This window comes from Pocillopora damicornis, chromosome 2 (assembly GCF_964200805.1).
Source record: "Pocillopora damicornis chromosome 2, jaPocDami1.2, whole genome shotgun sequence".
NCBI lineage: Eukaryota > Metazoa > Cnidaria > Anthozoa > Scleractinia > Pocilloporidae > Pocillopora > Pocillopora damicornis.
This window is the reverse complement of record NC_142671.1, coordinates 14,596,996-14,624,734: the sequence shown is the minus strand read 5'-3', so window position 1 is coordinate 14,624,734 and position 27,739 is coordinate 14,596,996. Positions and strand designations below refer to the sequence as shown.

Genomic DNA, 27,739 nt, shown 5'->3' with positions numbered 1-27,739 from the left:
GACAAGTGATGGACGCGACGATGACTATAACAAGAAACTATGATAATCTGTAGGTTTGTGGTACACACAAGTGCACAGACCGTTGCCTTTGAGAGAAGCTTTGAGGTGGGCAACTTTTTGGTCAGAAGTTCAATACAAACTTATGATCAACAAGGAACTTTTTCCCCATTTATTACTGAAAGCATTCCATCAACCCTGGTGTCCCGATTTAACGCACCATATTAGCGGTACACTTATCATTTAATTAATCCACTATTTAGCGGCCGACACAAGCGAAGCAAATTTTCGACAACAACTATGGGTTTCGCAAATGAGGACACGTTATGAAGCAAGGCTTGAATCGTCTTATTTAACGTTGTCGAAGTATTCAAGTTTTTATCGTAACCTGAATTATGAAAATTATAAGGAAGAAGCTAAGCTAAATTCTAAAAGGGATAAAAGAGAGCCGCTTGAAAACGAACTCTAACAAAAACTAATAGCCAAGTGGGAAGAACGCGCAGCGTTCTAACAAAGCGTGAACAACGTAAGCCGCTTACATAACAGTCCCGCCTGTAAGAGTTTAACCAAAACAAACTTAAAGAGAAGGTGGGCAAAAAACCGCTCTTCCGAAACACACTTCTGACTAAAATGTGGTTCTGGCTGGAACTTAAAAGATCACGTCCCTAATGGACAAACAGTAACGTCATTATTACAGTTTGACACGAATGAAAGTTATAGCGAGTCAATGTCCGGTGGCAAAGGCGTGGCAGCCGTTACACACCGTGTAACACGTTATTCCATTTCTCATATCTTGTTTAATTCTCAACTTGAATAGCTAGTGGATTTAATTTCTTTTTAAAAGCGCTAAAAAAATACTTCTCTCTTGACAGTTCAAGAGGAAGTTATATTCAGAGACGCTCGACCCTTATGATATGTCCGGCTTCCGCCAACTCGCTTACAGACAACAGTCCTGGATCGAAAACAATTCTTTTTTTTGTGGCTGCTGCCTCCTATAGGAGGTGAAGCCTCATATGTCGTCGAAATGAGTCAGCGAGTGAGCGAGGACCAGAAACCCGGGTTTAACTTTCAAACTCTGCCAAAACGTAACATTCTTGTTCATTTTCTGGCCTTTGTTTTGGCAAGAGAATCATTGGGTCCCGATGAAAGTTATTACAGGTCAGTTTTCTTAATTAAAAAAAGTTTCACTAACCTGCTTATCACAGTTTGACCATCGCTTCTGACATCTCGTTATAGAGACGAAAGTCTCAGTCCACTGTGTGATGTAATAGCTACTGCAATTTAATGTAGGTTTTTCCATGTATTTAGGAATACCATTTCAAAATCAAATTAAAAAAAATCAAGAGCCAGACGTAACGTTTATTGTTTGCTTCTCCTGTATCCATGCTTGCTTTCCCTTTTTGACGTAAGTAACTAGTTGTAGCTAGTCGAGAGCGAATAAAAAAAGGTGACTCCAAAGGATGATTTAAATCACGGAAAAATCTGTCGTTGAACCGTTTGCATTTTGAACGTTCAGTTTAAGTGCTAGTGAAGCATGATTGAACATTCATGTTCAGCTGATTATCAGATTTGTTCGATTGGTAGAAATCTTCTTTAAACCTCTGCGGAAGGTTTTAAGGTTAGAGGAAGTCTTCCAGGCACCAAGAAGACCACACTGAACTCTTCCAACTCCAAATTTTGGTTAGAGCCTCTTCTTCTGCCGAGTCAAGATAACTTCTTGATTTTCTGCAATTTCATACGTTTTCAAATCACATTCGCCTCGGCAATCTGAAAGCATCTTGCAGAATGTTTCTTCAGAGAGTTCAAAACGCCCGTTTAATAATCGGGTGTAAATTGGGGCTGACAAGCCTACACGACTTCGTCAAGTTTTCTTTATATTTGTTTTAAATATTAAAAAGCTCGCACGACTCCAAAGAATGTCAATTTTCTTGCCTTCGTTCTAATTTTGCTCTCACGATTATGTCTTTGAGTGGACGCCCCTTTCTGTATGATACTATGAGCGGTTCTTTGAAGATTTCCCTTCGCAGTGGTTTTTGCTGTGTAATGCCAGTTGCTCATAAAGATTTCTTCAGGGTTTTGAAATTCTGGATGGCGTTGTATGTATATTGTGACCTGAATCGCTTTCTTTGCTGGAGATTTTCGACAGCTACAGCCTACTAGACAGTGAAGTATAAGCGTACATATGTCATGCTATCTCATAACCTATGACGTAATCGAATTGAAGGGATTTCCAAATTCACCAGAAGTAATGCTGCTTTGCCAGCCCGAGTACAAATTTACGTTTTCTTGCTTCCGAAATTTTCTTTTAAGCATTAGTGGATGTTAAATGGAAATTTCTAGGCTTTGCTAGATAAGTGTTTTTGACTGAATAATACCCAGTGATAAATAACAAATTATCGTCTTCTTTATTTCTGCTCCCGCTTCCCGCCCTCAGATAGATCCCGCCTCCCGCCCCTGTTCTCCCGCTTCCTGCCCTATTCCGCCCCCTGTTCTCTCGGGCTCCCGCCCCCTGTCGCCCTCCACAATCTTGCATCTCACAATCATTTCAGGATTGCGCGTGATTAAAAACAAAGTTGCTAACATATGATTTCAAGGAAATTAAAACCAGATGGAGTCTGCGTGTGTTCCAAGTATTGGGAGATAAGAACTATGAAAGGACCCAACATCATTCAGGAATAAACCCTGTACACTGTATTTCTTTTCATGCAGTGAGCTGTTTCAAAACACCGTCTTTCTATTGTAGAGATATCTGCAAGGAAAGTTTTGATTTAAATTAAATGAAATTCGTAATCCTTGCACACTAAGTCGCTAACCTATCACTCAGGCCTCTCTACCCCAACATTGACATGGCCCGGGAAAAGAAAATGGAAAGGGAAAGGAAACTAAGGAATATAGAATTCAAAAGCAGGAAAATAGAATTCTAAACAGACGCAATATTGATTACAAAGCTGACGAGTTTACAAGTCTGATTTCATCGCGATATTCATTGACTTGATAGAATATGTTGTCAAACACTTGGGAAGATGGCTGTTATGCCATAAATGCAAGAATTTTAGACCTTGAGTTGACAAAGGTTGGCACTCTCTGTTTCTTTATCAGATGTTCTAACAAAAAAATTAATCTTACATTACATGATATTATTTTTATCAACATTTAATATTATTTTTATCAACTATTAATAGTACAATTGTATCATATAGGCTGAATAACTAGCAAACCAAAACATTACTTTACACCTGGAAATAAGAGAACAAATATGACAGGAATCAAATCAAATAATTATGTAAGTTTAGGAATTACAAAACAAACAAATCATGAAGTGGTTATGCATCGATCTATTCGAAGTTTCAACATCCCCTCCCCCCTGTCCCTGAGCAATCCCCCGGGCAAACCCTTTGCATCTAAATTAACCTCAGAAGAAACAGCCATCCGCTTTACCTCAGATATATATATATATATATATATATATATATATATATATCTAACTTCATTGTAAATATTTGATACAGCTATCAACACTGTCTATACAGGTGCAGCTATCGACCCTGTCTACATTGTATAAAGCTATCTTTTGTCTATCTAGGATACAGACATTCATCTGCAGTATCTACACTAACAACCTACAGCTATTTATTCTGATATCTACAGATGATACAATCATGTACCAACACTATTTATTTATTTATTTATTTATTTATTAAGCTATTTATTTATTGCAATTCGTGGCACATACAATGCAAAATAACCAAACTAAAATAATTATTAATGATAAATAGTACAGCCGATGGATAATCCGTAGAGAAGTCATAGACCCCATACAAAGACAAGTAAACTATTAAGTAAAAGATAAAACTTTGAATAATTAGATGAATAGATGAAATACTCCTCAAAAACTCTGAGTCAGAATTTAAATCAAATGTAAATCTATGATTTAAAAATATCTTTAGATTACCCAATAAATCAGATTACAAAAAAGTACTCTTAAGTAAAAGTACTCTTTCCAGTTTTTCAATATTCCTTTTAGTGTACGGTGACCACACCACGGAACCATAGTCGAGGTTAAAACGGACAGGGTGCAATATGAAGTTTTCAGGGTCCTTGAATCATCCAAACTTCTACTGGTTCTTTTAATTAGACCAAGCATTCTATTAGCCTCAGCAACCACAATGCCAACATAGGAGTTCCATGAGAGGTGCTCATTGGTAATAACTCCCAAATCTTTGAATTCCTTGACTTCATCCAGTCTAAAATTATTCAAAGTAAAGCTTGAAATATAGGGATGTTTTTTCTTAGTTAATGTCATAATTTTGCATTTATGTACATTCAAATTCATGCAATTTCGAACACTCCACTGAAAAAAGCTATCCTAATCCTCTTGAAACAAATCCTGATCATCCGCAGCATCAATGATCCTAGAGCACTTGCAGTCATCTGCATGAAGAGCAATAGTGTTGCCTGGGAGAACGACTTCGGGTAAATCACTTATAAAAATGACCAAGAATAAGGGCCCCAACAAGGAGAACCCTGTGAGACTCCAGATGTAACTTCAGCCCAGGAAGAGGAGACTCCATCCAGCACCACTCTTTGTTGACGGTTGCTTTAATAACTTTCACACCGGTGCAGGAGTGATCCAGAGATTCCAAAACTGCAGAGCTTTTGTAATAAAAGTTGACGACTCACACTTTCAAAAGCCCTGAAGAAATCAAAGAATGTTACGTCTATTTGACACCCTTCGTCAAGGACCGCAGCCCGCTGGTGCTGGGTAAGAACCAGCTGTGTTTCACACGATCTGCCTTTGACAAATCCATGTTGCCACTCAGTTAAATAGCGAGAAATATGCTTGTAGACAGCAGTCTGTACTATCTGCTCCAAACACTCTGCTGTAATGGGCAACAATGAGATTAATCTGTTTTTTTTTACAAGTTCCTTGCTGTCATTCTGGTGAACTGGGGTGATATTAGCTGATTTCCATAAATCAGGCACTTTTACAGACTTTAGAGACAAGTTGAAGAGGTAAGCTAAGGGAATGGATAGTTCCTTAGCACACAAACATAGGATTGGTGCTGGTAAATTATCCACATCATGGGACTTGTTTGTGTTAATCTTGCTTAAAAATTCCTTGTGCCTCTGACGCAGAAGTTTTGATGCCAAATAACAAATTAGGATCAACGACATTTGTAGTTAACAGTTTGCTGTCCACTGAAGATTTGAGATCGATAGATTGAACAAACTTATTAAGCCAATAATAATAATAATAAGTTAATTATTATTAATAATAATTAATAAGTTTATTATCCAACTCGGATGTTAAGTCAGTAGATCGAGTATCGCCATAGGGTTTCAGGTATTCTTTTAGTTTTTTATTTAACCGAATAAAAGGACCAGAAGTACTTAAGGCTGTCTTGAAGGTTTCCAGACAGAGACTTAAGATACTGATGGTAACTTGAGTTAATAACTTTCTTTGTCCGTTTCCTAAGATTCTTAAATTTGGAATATAGAACATCAGATCCATTGGTTTCCAGTGTATAGTATACTGCAGGTACAGCTATCTGCAACTCTAAAGTAGATAGAGCCATCTAGGTGCAGAGTTCTCGGGAAAATATTTAAATTTCCCGCATATTGAAAAGAATTAAACAGTTGCTTAACATGCACAAAAACATAATGAGCCTTTCAGATATTTCTGTGTACAGCAGAGTGTATTGACATCGAACATTCGCAATTTTTGTACTAAGGAGCCTCTTAAACCATTCTCATTATATTCAAGTTTTTTTCCCTTGACAGCTTCCTGGCCGCCACTTAAAATTATCTAGTTCCTCTGGACAGAGATCTTTGGCCTGCGAGTGGCGAAGAAGATCTGGAGCGAGATGTCTTTCCGCAAAATGAGGGATGGAGGTTAAAAAAACTGGAAAGGTCACTAACAAGACGATCGAAAACTTGTTTTCACCTTCTTCGCGCCATCCAAATCGTTAAACTGTGCTGACGATTCCATAGATCAACGAAAGCTTGGAATAGAAAAAAAGAAGTAAAAGAGACTCAAGATCTCCACCGAATTGTCCATTTTATCTGTAAAGAGTGTCGCACTTATTTCCCCTTACCGTATCCCTGAATCAAACAATAAAGTCAAGGAAGACGAAAATTATCACCAGGTTAAGAGGATGCTGATTTTTGAGCATATTCTTTAGTACCAGAGTAAATGCATAGAAAACACCATGGAATAAGCATACTTAATGTCTGGTGGTAAAAGATTGAGAGTGAAAATTGGCTTTGTGAAGTCAGATCAGAAATCACCATATTTCATCAACAAAACTCATGAGATATTCATACTTTTCACATAATGCAAAGAGAGGTTAAAAACTCTCTCAATGGACATCAATATATCAAGGATATATATCCATTACGCATAAAGCTCGATCGGTGATTGGCTCTCCGCGAGCTACACTTTTCAATGAAATTGCTGCACGTCTCAGTAATTGTCAAAGATGTTTTGTTGTAGTTTTTTTTTTACGTCACGTGATTCCATGTAGTCAATGCTAGAGGGCCTATTTGCTCTTCACATGTTAAGTCATCCCCTTGAAAATACAGAGAGAAAACGAAGATGGCACATTTCTACATTTAACTTCCCTTTTAGAGTGCGAGGCGACGTAAGTTGCGGAGTTAAATTTTATTGTTTGACCAAATAGAATCTACGTTTGCCTTGTGTCTGTTCTGTGATGAACCATCACAGATGACGTCAAAATGGGGTCCTCAAAAAAAAGTGGCACGTGGTGCGTCGTTGATGATGGTGACGTCATCTATGCGTACGTCCTCCGATTGATGGACAATAGGTAAGAACCAGTCAAAATGCGTTCATAATTCACCAAATAACAGCCAATAGAAGATTATAGCTGCCATTCAAAAGCCCTAATTAGCGAAAAGAAAAAAAAAAAAGGAAAGGTTTCGGCTGCTAACCCCTACCTCGACCTTGATTGTTCTGAATATCTCAAAACCTCATCCAATAATTGTTCATAAAACCAACTGTAAACTATCTCTTATCAACAGTATTGAATTAACACGCGTGGAAACCTTCAAAACTCGGAGTGTCCATTTCGTTTTCTCTTTGAGGATTTTCGTCTTTGCTCACGTTAGAATTACGTCAATTATAGCGCTTGGCATGTTTACAAACCTTTCTTTGGCTCTTCTATTGCTATTTGCCGACTCGCTAGTTCCGAAATTTCACGAAAAAAAGCTAGAAAGAAGTCCGGGAAATGGTCAGACATAGTACAATTTGGCAGATGAAATAACAGCTTTACCCTCTACATCTTTGCTCTCTACCCTGATAGTGCACGCTCTTTCAACCAATGACAGCGCGCGTTATATCCGAACTTCACCATAAAATATCTTCACGATTCAGCAAACAGAATAGATCAACTCATAAGTAAAGTGATACCTCTATTTAACCCTACATTCTCCCAAATTTGTAACATGTACAGCAGTTGAAGGGGAGAATTTTTGACCAGATCTTTGAACTCGAAGAATTATATAAAGCAAACGCTACTTACAAATGAGAATGGGTGCATGGATTTTTACCTTCTTTATTCTTTGTAAATAAGTTGACTACATCGCAGTTTTACAAGAAATATAATTTACGGCTATAGATATAGTTTGCATTAAAATACATCTTTTCATTTATTATACATAATGGCGACACACAGATATCCATTGCTCCTAAGCTGAAAAAAGAAAAAGCCAAGACGTTTTCTCACAATTACTAAAATGATTACAGTCTTCTTTATTTTCCTCCCTCCATTGAAAAAAATAGGTAATAAAGAGAGAGGGCTATCGAAAATAAAGCTGCAAGATTACAGCTGGTCAACTCCCAGATCCATCAAAGTGCACGATTTTACATCATCACCTGATGTACGGCGGTTTCTTAAAAACTTTTCCTGCCCCTTCTTTCTCCTCTACTTCTTTCTCAGATCCAGCAACAATCTCTTTAGGTCAGCAAGTTGATCCTGAAAATTATCTTGCAGAATTTTAATTTCCTTCTGAATGTCTTCAGTTGTTACTCTACTGAAACGGTCTCGATAGCACATCTAAAACGGGAGGAAATTGTACGCCTCAAATTAAAAAATAATCGCTAAAAGTTGACAAAAAAATAAGATGACTATGATCATATTTATGAACTATGACTATTATGTCCACAATTATGGAACGTAGATATGTGTGAATTACGTAAATAATAGGAAGTGAGATGTATGCCTCCTTCGCCTGGTCACCCCGTATGGTCAACTAGAGTACAAACACACATAGCTCAAACACTTTTTGGTAATTATAAACAGGGCGAATAATTTATTTCAGAGTCTGAGAGCCGCCACAAAGAGAGCTCCCTTGCCTTATGCTTCCAATTGGCCACGGGAACAATCCCTCGAGGCCGTGAGAGCGTGCCGAAGTATGATATGTTAGCAGATCACCAATGAAGCCAAACCATTTACAGCTTTGATTTCTAGCCCATCACCCTCCCCCTCCCCCTATTTCAAACATACCTTTGCCAGCACTTTAATGCCCGGAAATCCCATTGAGACGATGGGATATAGAGTTTGTCCTGAGGTATACTTCATTGAAGAGCGCCCTACTTCTTCACCGTTCAAGGAGAACAACACAGAGATTTTACCGTCAGGGACTTCTTTAAAATCAACTTCACAAGCGATGAGATCGCCGCGGTAAGCCATGGCTCCTTAGTCATCAACATAAGATATTTAGAACATAGCAAAAAGAGGACAAATTAAACAAAGTTAACCAAAGGTGTAACAACATTGAGTAAAATTCAAATTGAATCCCTCAACATTTACAAACCAACATTTCTGAACCTTTTTCTCCTGCGAAATCAGATATTTATTGTCGCAAGGTTGGATTAAGGAGGAAGGTAAAACCTTGAATACGTTTTCAAGCGCCATCAGAACCTTGTAAGTCGGGAACTGGAGATTTCGCCCCATTGCCAATTCGTCCCTAAAACATCTTTGTTTTCGTTTCCTGTAGTAAAACAAGCTCCGGCCCCCACGTTTACCAGTTCGCCCCCAAAATATTTCAACTTGTCACCTTTATTAGAAGATATTTTTTTAAATCTTCGTTTATATCGATCAACATGAAATTTCACAGCAAAACTATAACAAACTTCTATCAACATGCAAATTATCAGCCGAGTGAAATGACGCACGACTACCGAACAAGTAATGCAAAGCCGCTGTATTACTCCGCTCTTTATCTAGCATGGTTGACACTGTTTTATGCTAGTGTTCGCGGAAAATTTTAAGAAATACTTTTATGAACAAACTAGACTAAAACGGCTTCTTTAGGAGGCAACACACATTCTAAAGCAATGACCAACATACGTATTTCGTAGGTTGATACTCGCACCTCTGCGTCGTTGCGCCTGGCATTTCATTGCGACTTCTCGAGCTTTCGAACTCTAGTCTTCTCCATAGAAAAACAATTACACATTGTTCGAAACGTATCATGATTTCCCCAGAGAAGAAGTATATATTCTACCGTCAGAAAACGAGTTGAAAGATTTAAGGGCGAGCTGGTAAAGGTAGGGGCAAATTCATTTTGCTTCAAGGGGAGAACTAACAACGATTTTAAAGAGACGAAACCTTCGTAAACATTTGAGTAGATACGTGACCTGCAATCGAAGTAACTCATACCTTCGATCTCTCTTCCCACTTCAGAACAGCCACCTTCGAATATTTTCCCATCGTCTACGTGGTAACCAACTGTTCCAATACTTAAACCAGGCATTTTGTGACAGTCGAAAGACTTATTCACAACACCTAGTGCTATAATACGCCTCTCTCCAGTCCCCTGAATGAGTACCTGCAAAACGATGACGGTCTCGTCTTTCTACTATGAACACCTCACTAAGCTCACTCTTTAAAACTAAGTATAATAGTTCTCCACAATAGAAACAAGTAAGAGCACCTAAAAAAGAAAAGTTATTAGCAGCTGGGCTTTCAAAAGGAAAAAGGTCAAAAAGAGGTGTACTTATATCGCTTTTCCCAGAGATTTCACCGTGTAGCAGGATCTATGTGATCGACATATGCTGTTCGCAAATTATTCTCTTTGTATAGCGGAAGAGCTCCCAAGAGGAGGGGGAAGGGGGAGGGGCTATACAATAAACTGTGAATGTAATTTTGTATGCATGTATATCCGTCTGTCTGTCTGAGTGTATGTATGTATGTATGTCTGTGTGTGTAAATCAAAACTTCACCTCAAATCGTGGTGTCTCTTCTGTAAAGGGAGAATTGAATTTGGCACTGTGAATGTTGTTAGGCTTTCCATCTTTGCATTTTTTGCAGAAATCAGGTCCCAAGTAAGTTAGGAGGCAGCCATCCACAGCAATTCCTGGCGAATTACGCCACGCCTTTAAATGATGATCGAACAAAATTTCAGTTACATGAAGTACCTTCACAAAACTGAGACAAAGAGATTGACACAGACAAAAATAATTACACAACTCTGCAAATGTAATTGTGTATATCTATATGCTCATATATCTTTTACTAGATTTTTTTGTCATAATCAAACATCAAAATACTTACAACCACACAGACATCCCAAATCTGCTTCAAAAGTGTCAAGGGAAGAAGGAAAATACAACACAAAGTGTACTCAGTAATTTTCCCGGTTTCACATTTAACTTGCTCGAAGGAAGAATTTTTGTGTGAAATAGTAAATATAATAAAGGTATTTCCTGGTGTAGCAAGGTCTATAGAGTGTGGTGGGAATCTCTGTAGGCCTGAAAATCACTCACTTTTCGGCCAAACGCAAGTTTCTTCGCCTTGTTTCCATACGTTTGGAATATTTCCCGTACAATCTGATTAGTCATTTTCCGACCTCCTTCATTTTGTCTCACCAAGTGATCCATCTTTCTTTCCTCTAAACAAAGATAGGAACCACCTATTAACTTGGCCTGTTTTGAGTGGTGTTAACAAAATCATTAAAAATGACTGTGAAAATATGAAAATCGTCTACGAGATCCGAGGATTAAGAGATGACTATGAAAGCGATCTTCGCACCTTCTTTAATTTGTTTTTATGACCTTATCATATATGCGAGGCTATTAACAAATCTAGCATATCACCCTACCTGTGAGGGGGAATTCATAACCGTACTTCTCAAAGTATCTTCTTTCTAGCTTCTTCACCAATTTATCCAGGGTTCTACTCTGTCGAATCAAAGAAATTTCAAATAAAAAGCAGAAATAAAATAGTAAGTAAAATAACTGAGCGGACATGAACGATAACTTTTAACAACAGCGGCTATTTCTAAAAACTCAAAAAAAGTTGATTAGCATGCGTTACCAGCTTACCCGTCCTGCCTCATCCAAACCAGGAGTGTCAAACGATGTGCAACACGGACTCCCCAAAAAGATGTTCCAGAGCACCATCAGTGGAACAGACAAAATGTTGAAAGGCACTGGTATTGGATTATTCTTACTGTAAGTCCTAACAATAATGGCTCTCTTGAAAGACCACTCATGCAGTGAATTATCCTAATAGAGACAAAAAGAGGGACTTAACAGCATCTAAGGACGTACCAGTAAATAGGAACAACAGGCGTCACTCCCTCAGCGGGAGAAAAACTATCATACACCAGAAACAAAATTCCACAGCATTTTTTTTACAAAAATACTCATCAAATTTTAACTCCAAAACTACGAATCCAACTGCGGACGCGCTGCACAAAAGGAATAGGGTATTGACGGTAGCCTTGAGCTGCTCCTCTTGGGCTGATCATCATTCTTACAGAGAAACAACATGGATACGATATGAAACCTTTTTAACCAGTTGGATTATAATATTGTTGGCCAAAACAAATAATAGTAAATAATAATAATATACAAAAATAGATCATAGAAGCTTATCAACGAAAAGTATCCGGTATCTTATGCCGAAAAGAGCCCATATTCCCTTAATTCTGGATTATGAAGAGAATAAATTAATTCCGTGATGGCAGGGATCTGTTAAGTACCTGAACCTGCTGATACGTATTGGAGAGCAAAGCAATCATCATGTTCACGAGAAGAACAACTGCCATGATTAAGAAGAAGCCGTACAGCAGACGAACAAGAAAAACGGAAGGAACGTCGACGGAGTCCAACCAATCTTGGTCAGCTAAACCCAGCAAAGACCAGCTTAGGTGTGTCGCTATGTTCCACCAACTAGAGAACAGTTTTAAAAGTAACGAGTTAGATAAACTTCATTAAGTTTTTCAACTGAGTGCAGTATGGCCGCCATAGCTGTTTCCGAACATCCGCGTTATGGAAGCTTTCGTGTCACAGGTGCCTCTTTTAAGAGGTGAAACTGAATAGCTGGCTGCTTGTGCAAGTTTTAAGTGGCGAGGCCACGAGAGGAATGGTAAGCAAAGAGGATACTTTTGGACTCGGAACTACTTCTTGTCTCGCAACTCTAGATCTACTGCCACGAAAATTAACGGCGTTTTCCCTGAAACGTTTCATGACGAAAAACGGCAAATTCTGGTGAAGCACGCAGGATTACAGTGGAACCTGTTTTATAAAACATGCAATTTCCCCCCCGCCCCGCCCCCCCCCCCCCCCTCTCTCTCTCTCGGGAGACCTCAGTTTGCCTTTCCTCTGGGAAACGACAGGTAGCCAGCCGTTCATTATTTATTAACACTAGTGAAACCTAGCTGACCAGCCACTGGGTCGCTTCCTCTTTTGCATCACAATTTCAGCTCACACCTGACTTTTTTTAAAGTCAATTAAAATTGATTTCGAAGCATTTAAAACGTAGAACTCAAGTTTTGTGAAGATATCGCGTGATTCGTATTTAAGATCAGTACACGATGTTAAAATTTGGAATGAAAAACAGCAACAACAGTGTTACTCTTACCAAATTATCCCTGATTCACTGCACACCCTTGAAATACTAGGAGAAAAGGAATGGTTAAAATTTACACAGAGTCACAAAGATAGTAAAACAAACTCGCTTTTTATAGAAAGTCTGGCACTCTGGTGTAAGTAGTTTTAAACTCCTGTTACGCTTCCCATCCAAAAACTAAATTTCACTTGATTAGCTCTTAGCCAAATGTCACTTTCTTTGGGCGCCTAGACACACATGAGGTTCCCATCCCAACTTAAAAAAAACATTCACACTCTGAAAAAAAGAGTAAGAAATGAATAAGCACAACAAGTTAAAATCTGTTATTTATGAGTTCGAAGATTTATTGGCTAGGTAACAATTTCTACTCACAAAGAATCCGCGGAATCTCTTCCTGAAGTATAAGCTTTCTCAGCAATATAAATCTTTGTCATGGGCAGCGCAAAAGCCAGAATCATGGCCAAAAACTGCCAAAATATCGCCAAGACATCAGCGATGATAAAAAATAAGGCGATTTGTATTGTACCCATTTTCCGCAAGCGCTCTATGACTTGACCAAAGGCTCTTATTGTGAGAAACATGGCAATAAAACCATAGAAATACTCCGACACAACCAAAAGTCTGTTTCCTGATACGTCAGTGGAGATCCGTAATGTGGTCATGCGTAATACGAATGTAATCAGGTATAAAACAAGAGTGATGAAGTCAAGCACATTCCAGCGGTCACTATAAATATAATGGATATCAACTGCATTAGAAGAGCATAAATAAACGTAGTCAACGCACAGATCGTATGTCATTCATATGCAAGAGAATAAGTTTACGTATGCATGCTGTTGCTCCTTTTACTACAGAGAAAGATGTTGAATAAATAGATTATTACCATGAAAATGGAAGATTTAAACTGTAGGTTTACCAATCGCTTATTTTTTTTCTTGCTTGTCAGTTTCAAAATCATTATCGTTTAGCTTTATTTAAAACTTTAGTATGTAGATTGTCAAAGAGAACCTCGGTAGTACAGTCATTTTCAATGTCTATGATCTCGTCATGCGTAAAACCCAATTTATGACCTGAAAGTACCTAAAAAAAAGAATATCATTCCGTAATGGTGTAACTAAACAAATAACAGTGGCCTATAATGGTGTATCCAAAAATCAAAAGATGCTCATACTGTTGTGCTCAAATAAGTAAAGTGGCCCTTATTATTATACCTAGAAGGCGACTCCTGGTTTACATGCTGGTCTACCCAACTAATGTGCAGTGGCCCCAATCGATGTGGCAAAACAGTGAGCGAGGGTTCGTATCGGCGTACCAAAACATTTGTTACTGGCCCCTATTAATGCACTCAAGCATTAAAAATGGTGCATTTTATCATGATTGATGCAGCTCTTAACAATGAACAGTAGGCTATACTGCAGCACCCAATCAGTCAATGGTGCTCAATTTTGTTACCTTATCAAGATGGTTAACTTTTTTCCGTCAGTTAAATTCATGTGGTTACTGGTCACGTAGATTTATGCCCTCTACGTGTTTGGGATCTAGTATTCTCTAAAAGTAAAATAAACCGATCAAAAATGAAATACCTGAAGTAACCAATGAACGTCTTTGGCAAAAGGCTGTCATTTCCTGCCTCATTTATCTCTTGTGGATCCTCAGGTGAACATTCTTGGGGGGTGCATCCGACACTATTTCTCTTCACTTTGCGTGCTTTCACTGCGTTCTTTTTAGCACTGATAAACTGCTCCATCTCCATTACAATGCGTCCCACGAAGAAAACTAATATAACCTGTTCTAGTCGACTGAAGGAAACAGTTGAAGGGGAAAGGCAAAGAGCGAAGTGAAGAACGAGGAGGGTGATATAGCTCAGCGTGTCGCGAAAAAAGACGAAATAAGGAGTCGTAAAATAATCCTTGTATTTCTCTGAAAGACAAGAAGTGAGACGCTAGTTTAGAATGGATACTCTCGAAAGAAAACTCGAAGAGCGCTGGCAATCTGTCAAAACTCATCAGAAAAAAATCTTCAACGGTCTATGATTATATAGCTACCAAAAATGCCAAACAGGCCTGTCCTCACCATAGATGTCCTTTCCCTCGATACCTGTACGAAAAGTGAAATATGAATATGATAAAGCCAATGGAGGGAGATATTAGAGCCTTTAAATTACGTCACCGTTTAAAAAAACACTTTTACTATACGAGTTGTAACAACAGGATGTAATACTTTCTTTTTCTTTCCGACGCAACATAGGAAATTAATTATTCTGAGGAGGTGTGGTTCGTAAAGAAATGTTAAACCTCTCCAAGTTACCTTGTATGACCGCTGTCCCTAACGTCTCGGGTGACTCGTATTCTCCAAAGTGAAGTGCTGTGCCATCTTTAGTTGCCATCTTTTTTAACTCTGATAATTTAGCGTTCTCCCCAATACCGACGGGAACGATGTTAACTTGCATATCCTTTATATCCTCTACTAAGTCCTGTAGCTTCTCAGTTTTTTCCATTGACATATCCAATGTGTAATTAAGAAAAAACACGACAACCTGATGAAAAATCAAAACTTTAAAAAAATATTTCGTGTAATTTTCAGCACCAAACTCACAAGGTTGATCGATATTACCTAATTCTTCCAAATTTTGCTGATTTTCTTGAAACTTTTTAACTCTTTTATGTCAGTATTATCAATCTTTCTGTCTGGCTCGCCACTTATTTAATATGTCTACACAACTGATAACTGGAGATGTTAATGTTAGGTACGAGGAATTACTAAATTAATGAATGAATAAGCTTTAAAAAAGTTGATTAGGTGAAAGGTTTAGGAAAGTCACCTATCAATCGATGTCTTTCACTGTTCTAATTTGACTGAACTATGTCCAGTTACAAAGATAGCATATGTGTATCTACAAATTAACCGTTGTGCTCAGCTTCTTTACTTTGACAACTGACTTTACAACACTATTCATAAATAAAAGGGGGGATATTCGCGTAAGAGTATTTAAAAAACCGCTCTACACGCTTTATGATTTTTTCTAAAGGAAAAGAACAAGTTCCAATATTTTCGGGGAGAAGCTCGAGGAAAAACAAAACTTGCCCTTTCTCAATGATTCCCTCGATGTCAAACGTTGGTTCCAGGGAGAAAATGAGACAAAAAATTAATTGTTTCCGTTTGTAACATAAATCAATGCAGCGTGCGATCATCAAAATCAATCGAAGTTGAACATAAATTTTCATATGGCTGCAGGCAGTACAAGCAACACAGGTCGAATAAAGTGATAGAGAGTAAAAACCGTTCCGAGTGAGTACACTTTTGGAGGTACCTCATTCCTTTGCAGTGTTACTACATAGAACTGTCACCGAACTTACAATCACGAGTGTTACCTTACCAAGGCCCAGTAACAAGCTAATGGTTGAAAAGTAAGCCCACTCCCCCTTGTTGACGCACCGAACTCGACAGAGCAGCAGAAATCGGTCGCGTGCGCGCATATACCTCACCTTTTTAGCTTTTTTTCGAACGTTTGGGGCTCTGAATGCACTACAAACGTCATCAAGATCTTTAAAGAGTAAAGCAGGAGAGCTTGGCTGCTCTAACTCGGCAATCCTTTTTTGCAGTGTGGCCTCACAAGAGCACCTCTCTTCAAAGTTGATGTCACCAATCAATTCGTTGTTTTTACGTAAAATCACACAGTAGCTGGCAGATTGGTAGCCATTTTTCTGAACAATGTAGCTCATCGTCTCTTTGATGAGATTAAATTCCTTTTTTGGCTTATCCTTGTCCAGCGTCAAAACAAAACACATTTCAGTTTCTGCAAGTTAAGGAAAGCATCAGACGCTATCCTATCAGACCAATGAGTTAAAGAAAACACACATCAACTGACGCTATATATCTAAACAACTTCCCAGTAGCTTCTGGTACGTAATCTCAAGATTAAGTTCCAGTGGCGACATTACGGTCACAACAATTCTTATGACTGTTATGATCTAACGGGAACAAATAACAGGCCTACAGATAATCCCACACTTTATCTCACAACGGAAATAAACTGTAAATAACCAGCCCTTCACTGATCATTGGCCAAAACTCAAATTAAATAAAAATTTTGAACTTAAGCCAAATTGACGACTTAAGGTGAACTTTTTCAAGTAAGGCTTGATGGGTCGCGCAACAAATCATCGCGAGGAATTGATAATAATCATGAATAATGTTTTATAACTTACAGAATTTTATGTTTTATTGCTGCAGCTAGGACTCCTGTGTTGTGTCAGTTGGGAGGACTGAACTGACGTGTTAACTCATTTTTAAGTAGGCAGTAGTAAGATACGGCAATGCGATCACCCTTCCCTCTTCCAGGCCCAAACCTTGACTACCAAAGAGCTTGCTAAGCGAATTAGAAATGCATTATCATCTACTGTAAGATGTCAACTACTTTACTAATGACTTTTAAAAAACTACATCACAAACCTCTTCTTTTCCTCAAGACCTGTTTTATCAAATGCACAACGAAGAAAATGGCGAAGAGGAAGGGAAATAAGACGATGTCAAACACTGTCCAAAGATTGAGAAAAACGTATCCCCAGCGTCCAGGTGACCGCCATGAAATTTTTCTTGTTGAGGAAAAGGAGCGGTACCATGTGGTGTTGAGCAAGTTATACACCACTGGGTGAGAGATGAACTGCGCAAATAAATCGTTAATATATTACTTTATGCAATAAGCTGAATTTAGATTAGTTCTTACTTATGATTTATCACAGGAGAGTTTCATGTCACCATTGACAAAATTTTGATCCAATTTTTTTTCAAAAAATATCCTCGCCACGGAATGATGTTGAAATGACGTTCTGTTTATTGGAATGGCATTATATTGCGCCACTTGGTCAGGTTGTCTAGATGGGCACCAGATTTCCCGCCAGAATCTTCTATAGGGATGGAGTATAATAAATTGACTAGAAACTTTTTTTATCATTGGTGTAGTACCTTCTTCTGCTCTGTGTCGATTGCCTTGTCAATCACATAGTCAAAACAACTTTGAAATGTTTTTCTGGTATCGGGGTCAGCTTTTAGAGGGTCCATCAAGGCTGATGTGAACTCATCTATAGATTTTTCCAGCATTTCTACATCATCTTTCTCCGAGTTCTCATCATGTGCTAAATCCCGGAGTGCTTTGTTGACCTGTAGGAGAAAATAATTACAATCATTACATTAATCAAACGGCTCTATAGAAATCATTGATAATGTTTCTGAACTCCTCTAAGGCTCAAGTTGTTGAGAATAACAGGAGAGTTTTTACAACAAAGTCTCGATAACCAATTCAATACTGAGAGTCATTTGTTAATGTCATTAATTGTGTCGCACGGTCTACGCGGCTATATGCATGCATATATTAGGATTTCCATTGGGCTTGGGCCCTCTGTCACGCTTCTGTACTTTGTCGTCAGTCCGGATAATCTGTTTTTCTTTTCACTTCCGAGAATATCCTGCGCATTTACCCAGTGGATTGCCTTTTCAACCCTTTGAACAACCGGGGCCTGGTATTTTTTGTAGTGCAGCTTTTTTGCTATCTTCTCTACTCTCTGCCCACATGAAGAATAATACATGGGTGCGCGTAGATATGGAATTTCTCTTGGAGTGTTTAACATTACAGCTCACGAGTGAGCGCAGCGAACGAGTGAGATGTCGGGTTGAACACGAGAAGAGAAATTCCATATCTACAAGCAACCATGTATTATTTTGTTTATCATATAAACACAATAGCCCTTTACTGAGAAGAAAAGCCGACTTCATTAATGAATGAAAATAAATTAATCGACAATCCCCGAATAACAATCGTAGAGAGCGTTGGCGCTAACTCTTAAGATGGAAAAATGCGTTGAATCATGATTACAAAAACAACAATTGTCGTAATTTTTAATTTACAAAATTCTAATTTATTGACTTTGCCCCTACCAACAGAAGAAGTCTTTTAGGTAAACGGCCAAAATCGGCCAGTGGCAAATCTTCCGATTGTCGATTTTCATTCTCAGCCGAAAGAAATGCTGACACCAAAGCCACTGAATACGTAGCTTTCAATTTTTCTTTTAGTATATTGGTTTTCTTCCCCTTTTAAAAAAGTTTGAACCACACCCTCTGTCAGCGATACGGATTTTTTAGTGTTTTAGCCGCTGTGATTCGAGTAAAAACAAATAGAGATATCACTGCAAGCCAATGAAAATTCAATATTAATTAAGATACAGGTACAATTCGAGAAAACAAGACGCAATTTTTTGTAGTTTTGTAGCTAAATGGTTGAGAGAGTAATATAAGTATGAAAAGCTCGAAGGGCTGATGAGGAGGTGCAACCAACTCACAGAAATTAAGGATCACGAAGGTCACTTGGTATAGCAAAACAGCCCCAGGTTAAGTGTGCAGTTAAAAGCAGTTAAGGTAAAGTTTTAAGACTAACCTGAAACGTTTTGAGTAAGGTATTACTTTTACAGCTTGCCAGGGTTTTTGGAGTCACTTTCTGATTAATATCATCGAAATCTCCTTTGCGCAGAGCATCGTCGAGTTCCTTCTCAATTTCTGTAAAACAATCATATTTACGTAAGCATGATTAACAAGTATGAACATCTTCAGTTAAAAAAAAAAGCAGTTTAAATTCCATTTCTCGTCGTTTTTCGGTCGTTTCAGCGCATGTTGTTCGTCTCTAGGTTGCTGTCATGAAGTGACGCCGATTGTATAGTGGAAGCAATTCTACTTCTGATGTTATCCTTAGTCGGCTTAGATAGCTCTCGTTGCCGAGACGGCAGAGTCGCCTCAACACTAGATACAATAGCCTCGGTCGATATCCCAGTTTCGGTGTAACTGAGTGTTTCAGTCCATGTGACAGTACACGAGTTTCACTCATGTCTAAGGGACAGGAAGAGATGTTCCACACCAAGTTGTCGACCGGTTTAATTCGTCTCTGTTCTTTGTTGCGTAGCAGTCGAGTCATTTTCTACTGATCTCCAGTGCGGGCACATTCAGTCGTCTTGTTGACTCGTTTGTCGGCAATAGTCATAACGGAGTCAAGTAAGTCAGTAGCTATCAGTTGTTTCAGTTTCTCGTCTAGTTGCTGTAGTTTGTTTTCACAGCGTTTGAGTCTTCTGTGGCAATTATTTATCCTCGCTTTGACCAATCGTCTTCAGGTGGCTCTGACGATCAGGATGGCCTCCTGTGTGTTCAACATATCGACAGAACACTGGACGAGTCATCCTACAACCCGATATCACACAAAGCCACGACTATCAGGACTTTAACGCGATGAGCGAAATTACTATGCAACACGATAGACAGCTTATCCGATGAAAACAAGTACCTTGACCGTGTTTTTTCAAGAAGAAAAACTGTAACGAAGACTTTATCCAACGAAACATTCACCGCGTTACTAAAACTACCGAAACCAACGACACCGTAACTCCCACGACTACAGAGACTATACCGTACATAAAGGGCATATCTGAGGACATCTCGCGCATCCTACAACCCTTAAATATCCGCGTCGCCCACAAACCTATCAGCACACTACGTCAGTTACTGACAAACGTCAAAGACACTAACGAACCGAGGAACAGACTGGGAGCGGTTTATAAAAACAATTGCTCAGACTGCTGCGCCTCCTTCAATGGAGAGACTGGCAGAAACCTGACATCAAGACTGACTGAACACAAGCGAGCGACGAGGGAAGGTGATGTCAACAATCACATTGCTGAACATCACCGACTTACGAACCACACTAATGACTGCGCAAGGCCTAACCCACAGTACAAACTACCTTCAGGCCTGACTCTGGAAAGCTGGTTTATTAACTAAAAAAGACTCCCCTCGACAGGTATCAACCACTACCGGCACCATACAAGTGACTCATTCACGACAGTAACATTATAAACGAACCGAACAGAACGACCTAACTTTACCGACTGATTGAAACCGACCAATCACGACCGACTTACGCTACTTGAGTCTTACAGCCAATAACATCACAGTAAGGCTGACCAATCAGTTTATACAAACAGGACTTAGAACATTCGACTGACAACAACTATTCACCTGACTCTGATGATGACTTTTGCTTAGGTTGTCGAAACGCCGGTCACCATTACCGACAACACTCCTTCCCAGGACTACACTCATCCGAGCGATCAGACAACACAATTACATGTAATTATATCAGATATTTTGGTTTTTTGTCTTCCTTAATACCCTTTTTCACTAACTTTGATGTTGATCTGGATCACTTGAGTCATCAATATCTTCATGCTCGTCCTCAGATTCTATAAATAGAAGGTAGACTAAATCAAATTTAGACCGAGAAACAAAAATAATCGAGAAAAAATTATATTCGATCGGACTATTTTCTTAGGCAAGTTTTCCTTTACCATTTCTTTTTGATAATGAAAGAAGAAATTGCGCCACGCCAGCTAGACAAGTTCCAAATAGAGAGAACGGGGAAGATCCTCGTCCCAAATTTTGTTATCCGTTTGTCGCACAGTGTTACCAATTTAAGCCCATAAATAATTACGCTTCAGATAACGATGAGTCCACAATGCATGGGGTATGGGGATCTTAGAGATCTACTTTGAAAAAACCGCATATTAACTCTAAAAGAGAAAAATTTCCCTGGCAGAATCCCCTTAGTGCGATGATATTGAAAAATTTCTTATACTTTTGTTGCTAACGCAATACAAGAAAGTTTCTCGCGAAATTTTTTCTAAATATCTAAACCAAAACATGATCAATAATTATGGTATATTCTATTACCCTCAACAGAAACCTAACTATTTCGACAAACGTCTTTAACAGGTTCACCAATTATGAATAAACACACGTTATCATGAACCTCACTGAGACACTTTCTATGATCTTACTTACCAGAACCATCAGGTTTATCAGCTTGCTCCGGCAGCTTGGACTGTTCGTTCCTCGGGTCTGCTTCTTGCAGTTGAACTTCATTCCTAGACGATGGTATTTCAGGATCGTCAGAGATAACTGACAGCTCCACTTTCTCTACTGCATCAGATCTAAAGCACAATTTACAGCATAGAAAGTTATCATCAATCAGGTATATTCCAGTTAACAGAATGAAATATCAGCAGAATGTCCCCGACTATCATCCCAGGGATGTTATAACAGGGAATTCAGTAGGAAAGAGGGATAGAGGACGGCTCAGCTTGACGGATCCGGAGAGAAGATCAGTGGAAAAAGGTATGAAAGGGGCCGAGTGGACCCTGGAACCAAGGACAGACAGCATTGGCAATTAATGGCAGTGGTTTTATATTCTTGATGATACGAGCTGATATCGAGTTAAAATTAACAAAACGAGGATGGTGAAAGAAAATCAGAATTTAATAATAAAAAAAAAAGACTCACCGAAAATCATATTTTATTTCCTATAAGGTAATATTAGAAGTTTCCTTCCAACTCACCCATTTTGTCATAAAAATTATTATCGAGGAATATCATTGTGTTTAAGAAACCACATGATTATTTTCTTAGCTCTCGTCTATTGTCACAGCAATTTCAACTTTCTTTAGTGACGTAAGATTCTGAGCTGCGTTATTACTTTTATAGCAATATTGATATGTTCGGTTGAGTTAAAAACATTTCTCTTCTCGCGCGATGCAGAGGTGAAGATGACTTTAAACTGTTGTTTTCTAAAATACATCTGACCCAATTACGAATTATTTTCTGGTGGGACGCTAAAGTTATTTTCTTTTCCAATGGTGCATTATGGGAATCACCCACATGTTAACCTGTAACAAAGCATTCTTCTTCAGTGAAATTTAATTTGCACTGTTGATAAAGATTACGTAACAGCTGTAAGGAAATACCAAACGCAGACGTGATTGAAATTATAAAGAAAAAAAAAAACAAGAGAAAAAGGAATGAAATTGATAATCGTGAAAGACTGAATTTAGATTTTGTTATAGAATATTTTGTTTGTCAACATTTGCCTAGCTGTCTTCCTTTAAATCAAGTTTTGGTCTTGTACCAGATCCGAAAACTGCGATGAACAGGAAAATGTGTTTAAATTCAAACTAATCTTGAATATTGAATAGCATCTACATTAGGGGAAGGAAGTCCGACTAGTTATTAATATCATAGTGTGTCACTGCGTCAGAGTTACTTTTAATATTTGCCCTGCTAAGAAACAAAGCTTTTGAGAGAATCCTTCTTCGGTTCAGATCAGTCACTCAAAGATACTGGTACGACAAAATGACGATGACAGTGTTCTCATCCATCTGCTTACCTCTTCAGTAAGTATTTATCATTTTTAGAATCAAAGTTTCTATACTTGCTTTCGAAGTTCCAAACGAAAAGCAGGGTCAACACCTCCATTGCGAGCCTAATTCAAACAACAGCCGTAGCCGCGTTCAGGTTACGGGGCGCTTCGAAATCTTTTTTCGGCCCAAACAATTTGAAACGCAAAGTCTGTTATGGCGGTGATTAAAGTGACCGTATTACTGAGACCGATTGCCTTTAGTTGGCTGTATGGCTTTGGGAAATATTTCAGCCTAAAAAATGTGAAATACAAAGACCATTGTGGCGGCGATTAAATCAATCTGTCGATTTTGAGCCCAGATGGTGATCATCTTAGCTTTGGGTACGAATCATCTCAACTTTGGGTACAAATCGTCCGCGTGCGAAACGTCCGTGAGTGCGAAACGTCCGGATTCCTTCTCATCATACGTGAATTCGAAACTTCGAACTTAACTCGACCACCTTCCATGAAGATCAGAAGGAAAATATACTATTTACTAGTAGTAATCGGAGATTAGGGAAGTGCGTTCGGCATTTCAAAGGGGAAATATTGTTTTTTGGTTATTGGAATAGATGAATATGCCTATGGTATGTTGTCAAACTGCGATGCACGAGGCAGCATCCTTTGCGCAACGAAATTGTGACGTCATTCAAAATGGCGCTGAAAAGATGAACGGCCGGCCGATCGAACGAAAAAACACGGGTCAGCTTTCGCTTGCGTGCACAGGACACCTACGCGATCACAGGTAGCCCAGGAGATTAGGAAGCGTTCTTCCTTCGTCGAACGCAAAAAAATTGTGAATGATGTTCGATCGGCGCTCGCTTCAGTTTTTACGCACCGTGATGTAAATAGTTCAGTTCGCATTGCACGTGATGATTTGTTTGACTGCGGAGCGCATCATATTACAACGATGAAAGGTCAACTTGAAGTGTGACTGCTGCTAAGGGCTGCCAATATATTAGCCACCTCCGAAAAGTTATTCCTGCTGTTGTCCAGCGCAAAGGAAGAGCGTCAGGCTACTAAAAGCTTCCTTTAAGAAACAAACGGGTCCTTTAAGCGCCACCAATTTTTACAAAATTCTTGGATTACCGTGTTGACTGACATAAGTTCGTTTATTGCCGTAGTGATGTTTTGCCTAATTGCACGCGCTGGAGAGTCTTAATCAACTTGAACTACGCGTATCTCACTTTTAATTTTCCTTTCCCTTTTTAGAGCATCGATCGATGATTTGACAAATATTAAAACAAGAAGCAAATCCGGTCTCCCATAAACATTTGAATACGAGCCAGAGCAAGACGTAGTCGTGACAGGTAACCAAACTGTAACACAACACCATTAAAGTAAGCGAGTAGAACTTACTAGGTTTTATATAAATGGCGAAATTAATGAACCAGTTTTCAAGAACAGCATGTTCACTAATGATGAAAGCTATGAAATTAGCATTCGCGCGTGGGCTTGCATTTAGAACGCGACAACTGGTTGCAAATGGCGCCTTAGCTGTATCTTTTTAAACCTATTTCTTTCAGTTCTTAAGCCTTGTAGTGATTGGAACTTTGATACATTAGATGCTATTGTTGAAAGTGCTATGCTAAATGACAGCACTGAATATTGGATAAGTTCCTCAGAATTACCACAAAATATTAACAGACACGGTGCCAATTAACTGCTGTCGATTTTGTTTCCAATGAAAGGGTAACACTTGTCTGTAGTTTGTCTTAACATAACATAAAATAACATTATTTCTTGATGCAGGTTAAAAGTCAGGCAGCCATAGCTTATGTGGACCTGTTATAATACCAAATTATAAAAACTTTGCAATATTTGAATAAATAATACTAAGTTAATTAAAATATATAGATATAAGTTTACATTAAATTCAAGAATAGAAATAACTATATAAGTGTGTAGTATATTGGATGTGATTCAGATGAAAATAATTATCAATTCATATAGAAGTTAGTGTACTGAGAATTAAACCAGTCTCAGAATGGGATGTTTTCAGATTGATCACTAAGCTGTTTCCATTAGCTAGGTGCAAACTGAACACATACCATATCTATGGTTAAATTAAGATCTAATCTAGGGATCTCTGAAGATGAAGATTAAGGAAATAAAGCAGAAAGCAATATATACAAATATATGTAAAAGAATAGCAAATAATCTAGTCTCAATCAATAAAGTTTTAGATATATAAAGGAATAAGAAATTCATCAGTATCAGACATTGTGCCTTTAGTTGATTTTGTTAAATTTCTCAATACTTTAAATAGTCTTATCACAAAAAAAATACTAGATAAACAAGTATTAAAATATATACTAAAATATTAGGAAGTATGCCTAATCGATATTTCATAATAATGTAAACATTTATCGTTATTCAAAATAGATGAGCTTTCTTTCTCAAAGGTAAAGTTATTGATGTCTTTTTAAATATATTTTAGATGGCTTTTAAGTGTGTTGATGTTCTCATAATTAATCTTCCTATAAATAAGCTCTTGAGAGGTTTATCCTGCAGAAGGCAAGTTTAAACGCTGGATTTTTGCTTCATTTTCCTAATCTCTGTTTAGGTCGTCTTTGTCACAATAGCAGACAAACAAAATACTTCTTATAATGAAGAGCAAGTACTAAAGATATATAGCACTGCATGCAAAATCCCTTTTTCAAACAGTTTGTGAAATTATAACAAACAAGTTGAACTCTGATACAATAGTCAAATGCATTCAGTTTATAGCTGTACATGTTGTATAAGTGAAGGAGAGAAGCGAAAGATTCTGAAATGCCACAAATCCTCAAAACAAAAAAAAACCGAAAAAAACAGCAATGGAATAGAGGAAATCTTATGCTCAACTCGAACCAGTAAAGAAAAAAAAATCTACAAATAAAGGTTTCGTCATCATTACCATAATGTTAAAAGCAAGAAGAAAGACAGCAAGGACTTAGATTCCTGTACCACGTTTTCAAAAAAGGGTAAAAGAAGGCCCAGATTACATATGTTATGTATGTAAGAGAATTCTCTAAAGAAAAACAGCCACAGAATTACAGAAAAATAAGTATGACATTCAACATCTTTTCACAGGAATAAAGTCATTTGATGATAAGGAATACATCTGTAAAACTTGTAACTCTAAGCTGTCATAAGGATACATTCCATGCCAATCTGTTCATAATAAGTTAGACATTGATGAAATTCCCTCAGAACTACAGCTTTAGGATGTCTGGAAAAACTTGAACAGATTCTTATAGTGCAGCACATTGTGTTTGGAAAAATGTTGTTGTTATTCCCAAAGGCCAACAAGGTAAAATAGAAGGGGCAATTTGTAATGTTCCAGTAGACTGTGATCAGACTTGCAATATTTTGCCAACAACCCCCTGAAAGGTCAAGAAAAGTATACCAGAGCTGAAAAGAAAACTTTGGTTTAAAGGTCGGTTTATTTTCAAGCTGTACACCCTGAAATTGTGCTTAATGCTCTTCATTAGCCGAGGATTAATAATAGTGGCCTAACAGTAAATGCTACAAATAGTGATGAAAATCTTTCTGAGTTGCATCTGCAAATTAACTCAGGAAAGGATAGTGAAGTTTGTCCAATAAGTGATGAAAGTAGTGAACAGAGAACAACTGATGATGAAAATGAGGAAGAGAGAGGATCCTTTGAGTGAATTTCAAGCAACCACTGTAGAAACTTCCTTGCAGTAAATTTTACCTGATTATCACCAAACATTAAAGTCAGCGGGAAATGAAGTTTTCAATATTGCACTAGGGAAAACTAAACATCCAGTTTTGTTAATGTCTGACAATAATTGTGAAGAACTAGCATTTCCAGTGTTATTCCCAAAAGGTAGATTTGGGTATATGGTGGAGAGAGCAGTTTGCTCGTCACCAACAAGGTACTTCAGTGCCCATTTTTGTTACATTAAAGTGGCAGATTTGCAATGAATGCTGAGCATTTGTTCTTTGCACAGTTTATAATAGAACAGAAAAAAATATCAGATGGTATTAATGTAGCTCTCACAAAAGTTCGTAGACAGTCTCATACTGCATCAAATTTAAGGTTCAGTGTGCAAAGTTTGCAAGATCTTGGAAGACCAGGCTTCTTTGTTTCCGAGGCAGATACCAAGTTTACCTCCATACTGGCAAAAGTTTATGTATGAAGTTGTAGCCATGGTAAAACTGGCTGGAATTCCCGCCAGCTTTATGACATTGTCCTGTGCTGACCTTAGATGGCCTGAGTTGTTTCAAATTATAGGCAATACACAAGTTCTCGACTTTACTGAAGAAAAAATTGAAGCAAAGTCTTACAATGAAATATGTTCAATGCTGAACTTGAATCCGGCCATTGTTGCTAAGCATTTTCAGTTGAAGGTTGAAACGTTTTTTACAGAGGTGCTTCTCACCAAAGTAAATCCGATTGGAATAATGGTTTTTTATGCTCTATATTTTGAATTTAAGGTGCAAGGATCTCCTCATCTCCACTGATGCATTAATATGGACTAGTGACTGTCCAAAGCTAAGGCATGGAACCAAACAGGAGTATAAAGATTTCATAGCTAACCACGTTCAGGCATACAGTACCGCTGGCGTTTATTGTTAACTACGCAGACGA

The 27,739-nt window shown here is 38.2% G+C and overlaps 2 protein-coding genes across 3 annotated transcripts in view; one reads left to right on the top strand and one right to left on the bottom strand.

The window, feature by feature from the left end:
* Positions 1-7,551: 7,551 nt before the first annotated feature.
* Positions 7,552-27,739, bottom strand: part of LOC113672964 (uncharacterized) — a 23,199-nt gene continuing 3,011 nt past the window's right edge. For both annotated transcript variants that reach the window (XM_089196564.1, XM_089196565.1), the window contains exons 2-20: positions 21,750-21,898; positions 21,095-21,151; positions 19,303-19,421; positions 17,838-18,032; positions 17,325-17,535; positions 16,358-16,668; positions 15,180-15,408; positions 14,946-14,969; positions 14,456-14,792; positions 13,245-13,598; positions 12,885-12,920; positions 12,004-12,193; positions 11,342-11,524; positions 11,119-11,197; positions 10,784-10,908; positions 10,241-10,393; positions 9,678-9,846; positions 8,520-8,710; positions 7,552-8,069 (exon numbers count right to left, since the gene is read on the bottom strand). In XM_089196564.1, coding sequence (XP_089052690.1) covers positions 7,938-8,069; positions 8,520-8,710; positions 9,678-9,846; positions 10,241-10,393; positions 10,784-10,908; positions 11,119-11,197; positions 11,342-11,524; positions 12,004-12,193; positions 12,885-12,920; positions 13,245-13,598; positions 14,456-14,792; positions 14,946-14,969; positions 15,180-15,408; positions 16,358-16,668; positions 17,325-17,535; positions 17,838-18,032; positions 19,303-19,421; positions 21,095-21,151; positions 21,750-21,898 — 3,244 coding nt within the window. In that variant the 3' untranslated portion in view covers positions 7,552-7,937. The remainder of the gene's footprint in view (positions 8,070-8,519; positions 8,711-9,677; positions 9,847-10,240; positions 10,394-10,783; positions 10,909-11,118; positions 11,198-11,341; positions 11,525-12,003; positions 12,194-12,884; positions 12,921-13,244; positions 13,599-14,455; positions 14,793-14,945; positions 14,970-15,179; positions 15,409-16,357; positions 16,669-17,324; positions 17,536-17,837; positions 18,033-19,302; positions 19,422-21,094; positions 21,152-21,749; positions 21,899-27,739) is intronic.
* The window catches only part of LOC113672994 (collagen alpha-1(XXVIII) chain), a 15,444-nt gene continuing 12,069 nt past the window's right edge, over positions 24,365-27,739 (top strand). The window contains exon 1 of the mRNA XM_089196569.1: positions 24,365-24,449. The gene's annotated coding sequence lies outside the window, so the exon portion shown is untranslated. The remainder of the gene's footprint in view (positions 24,450-27,739) is intronic.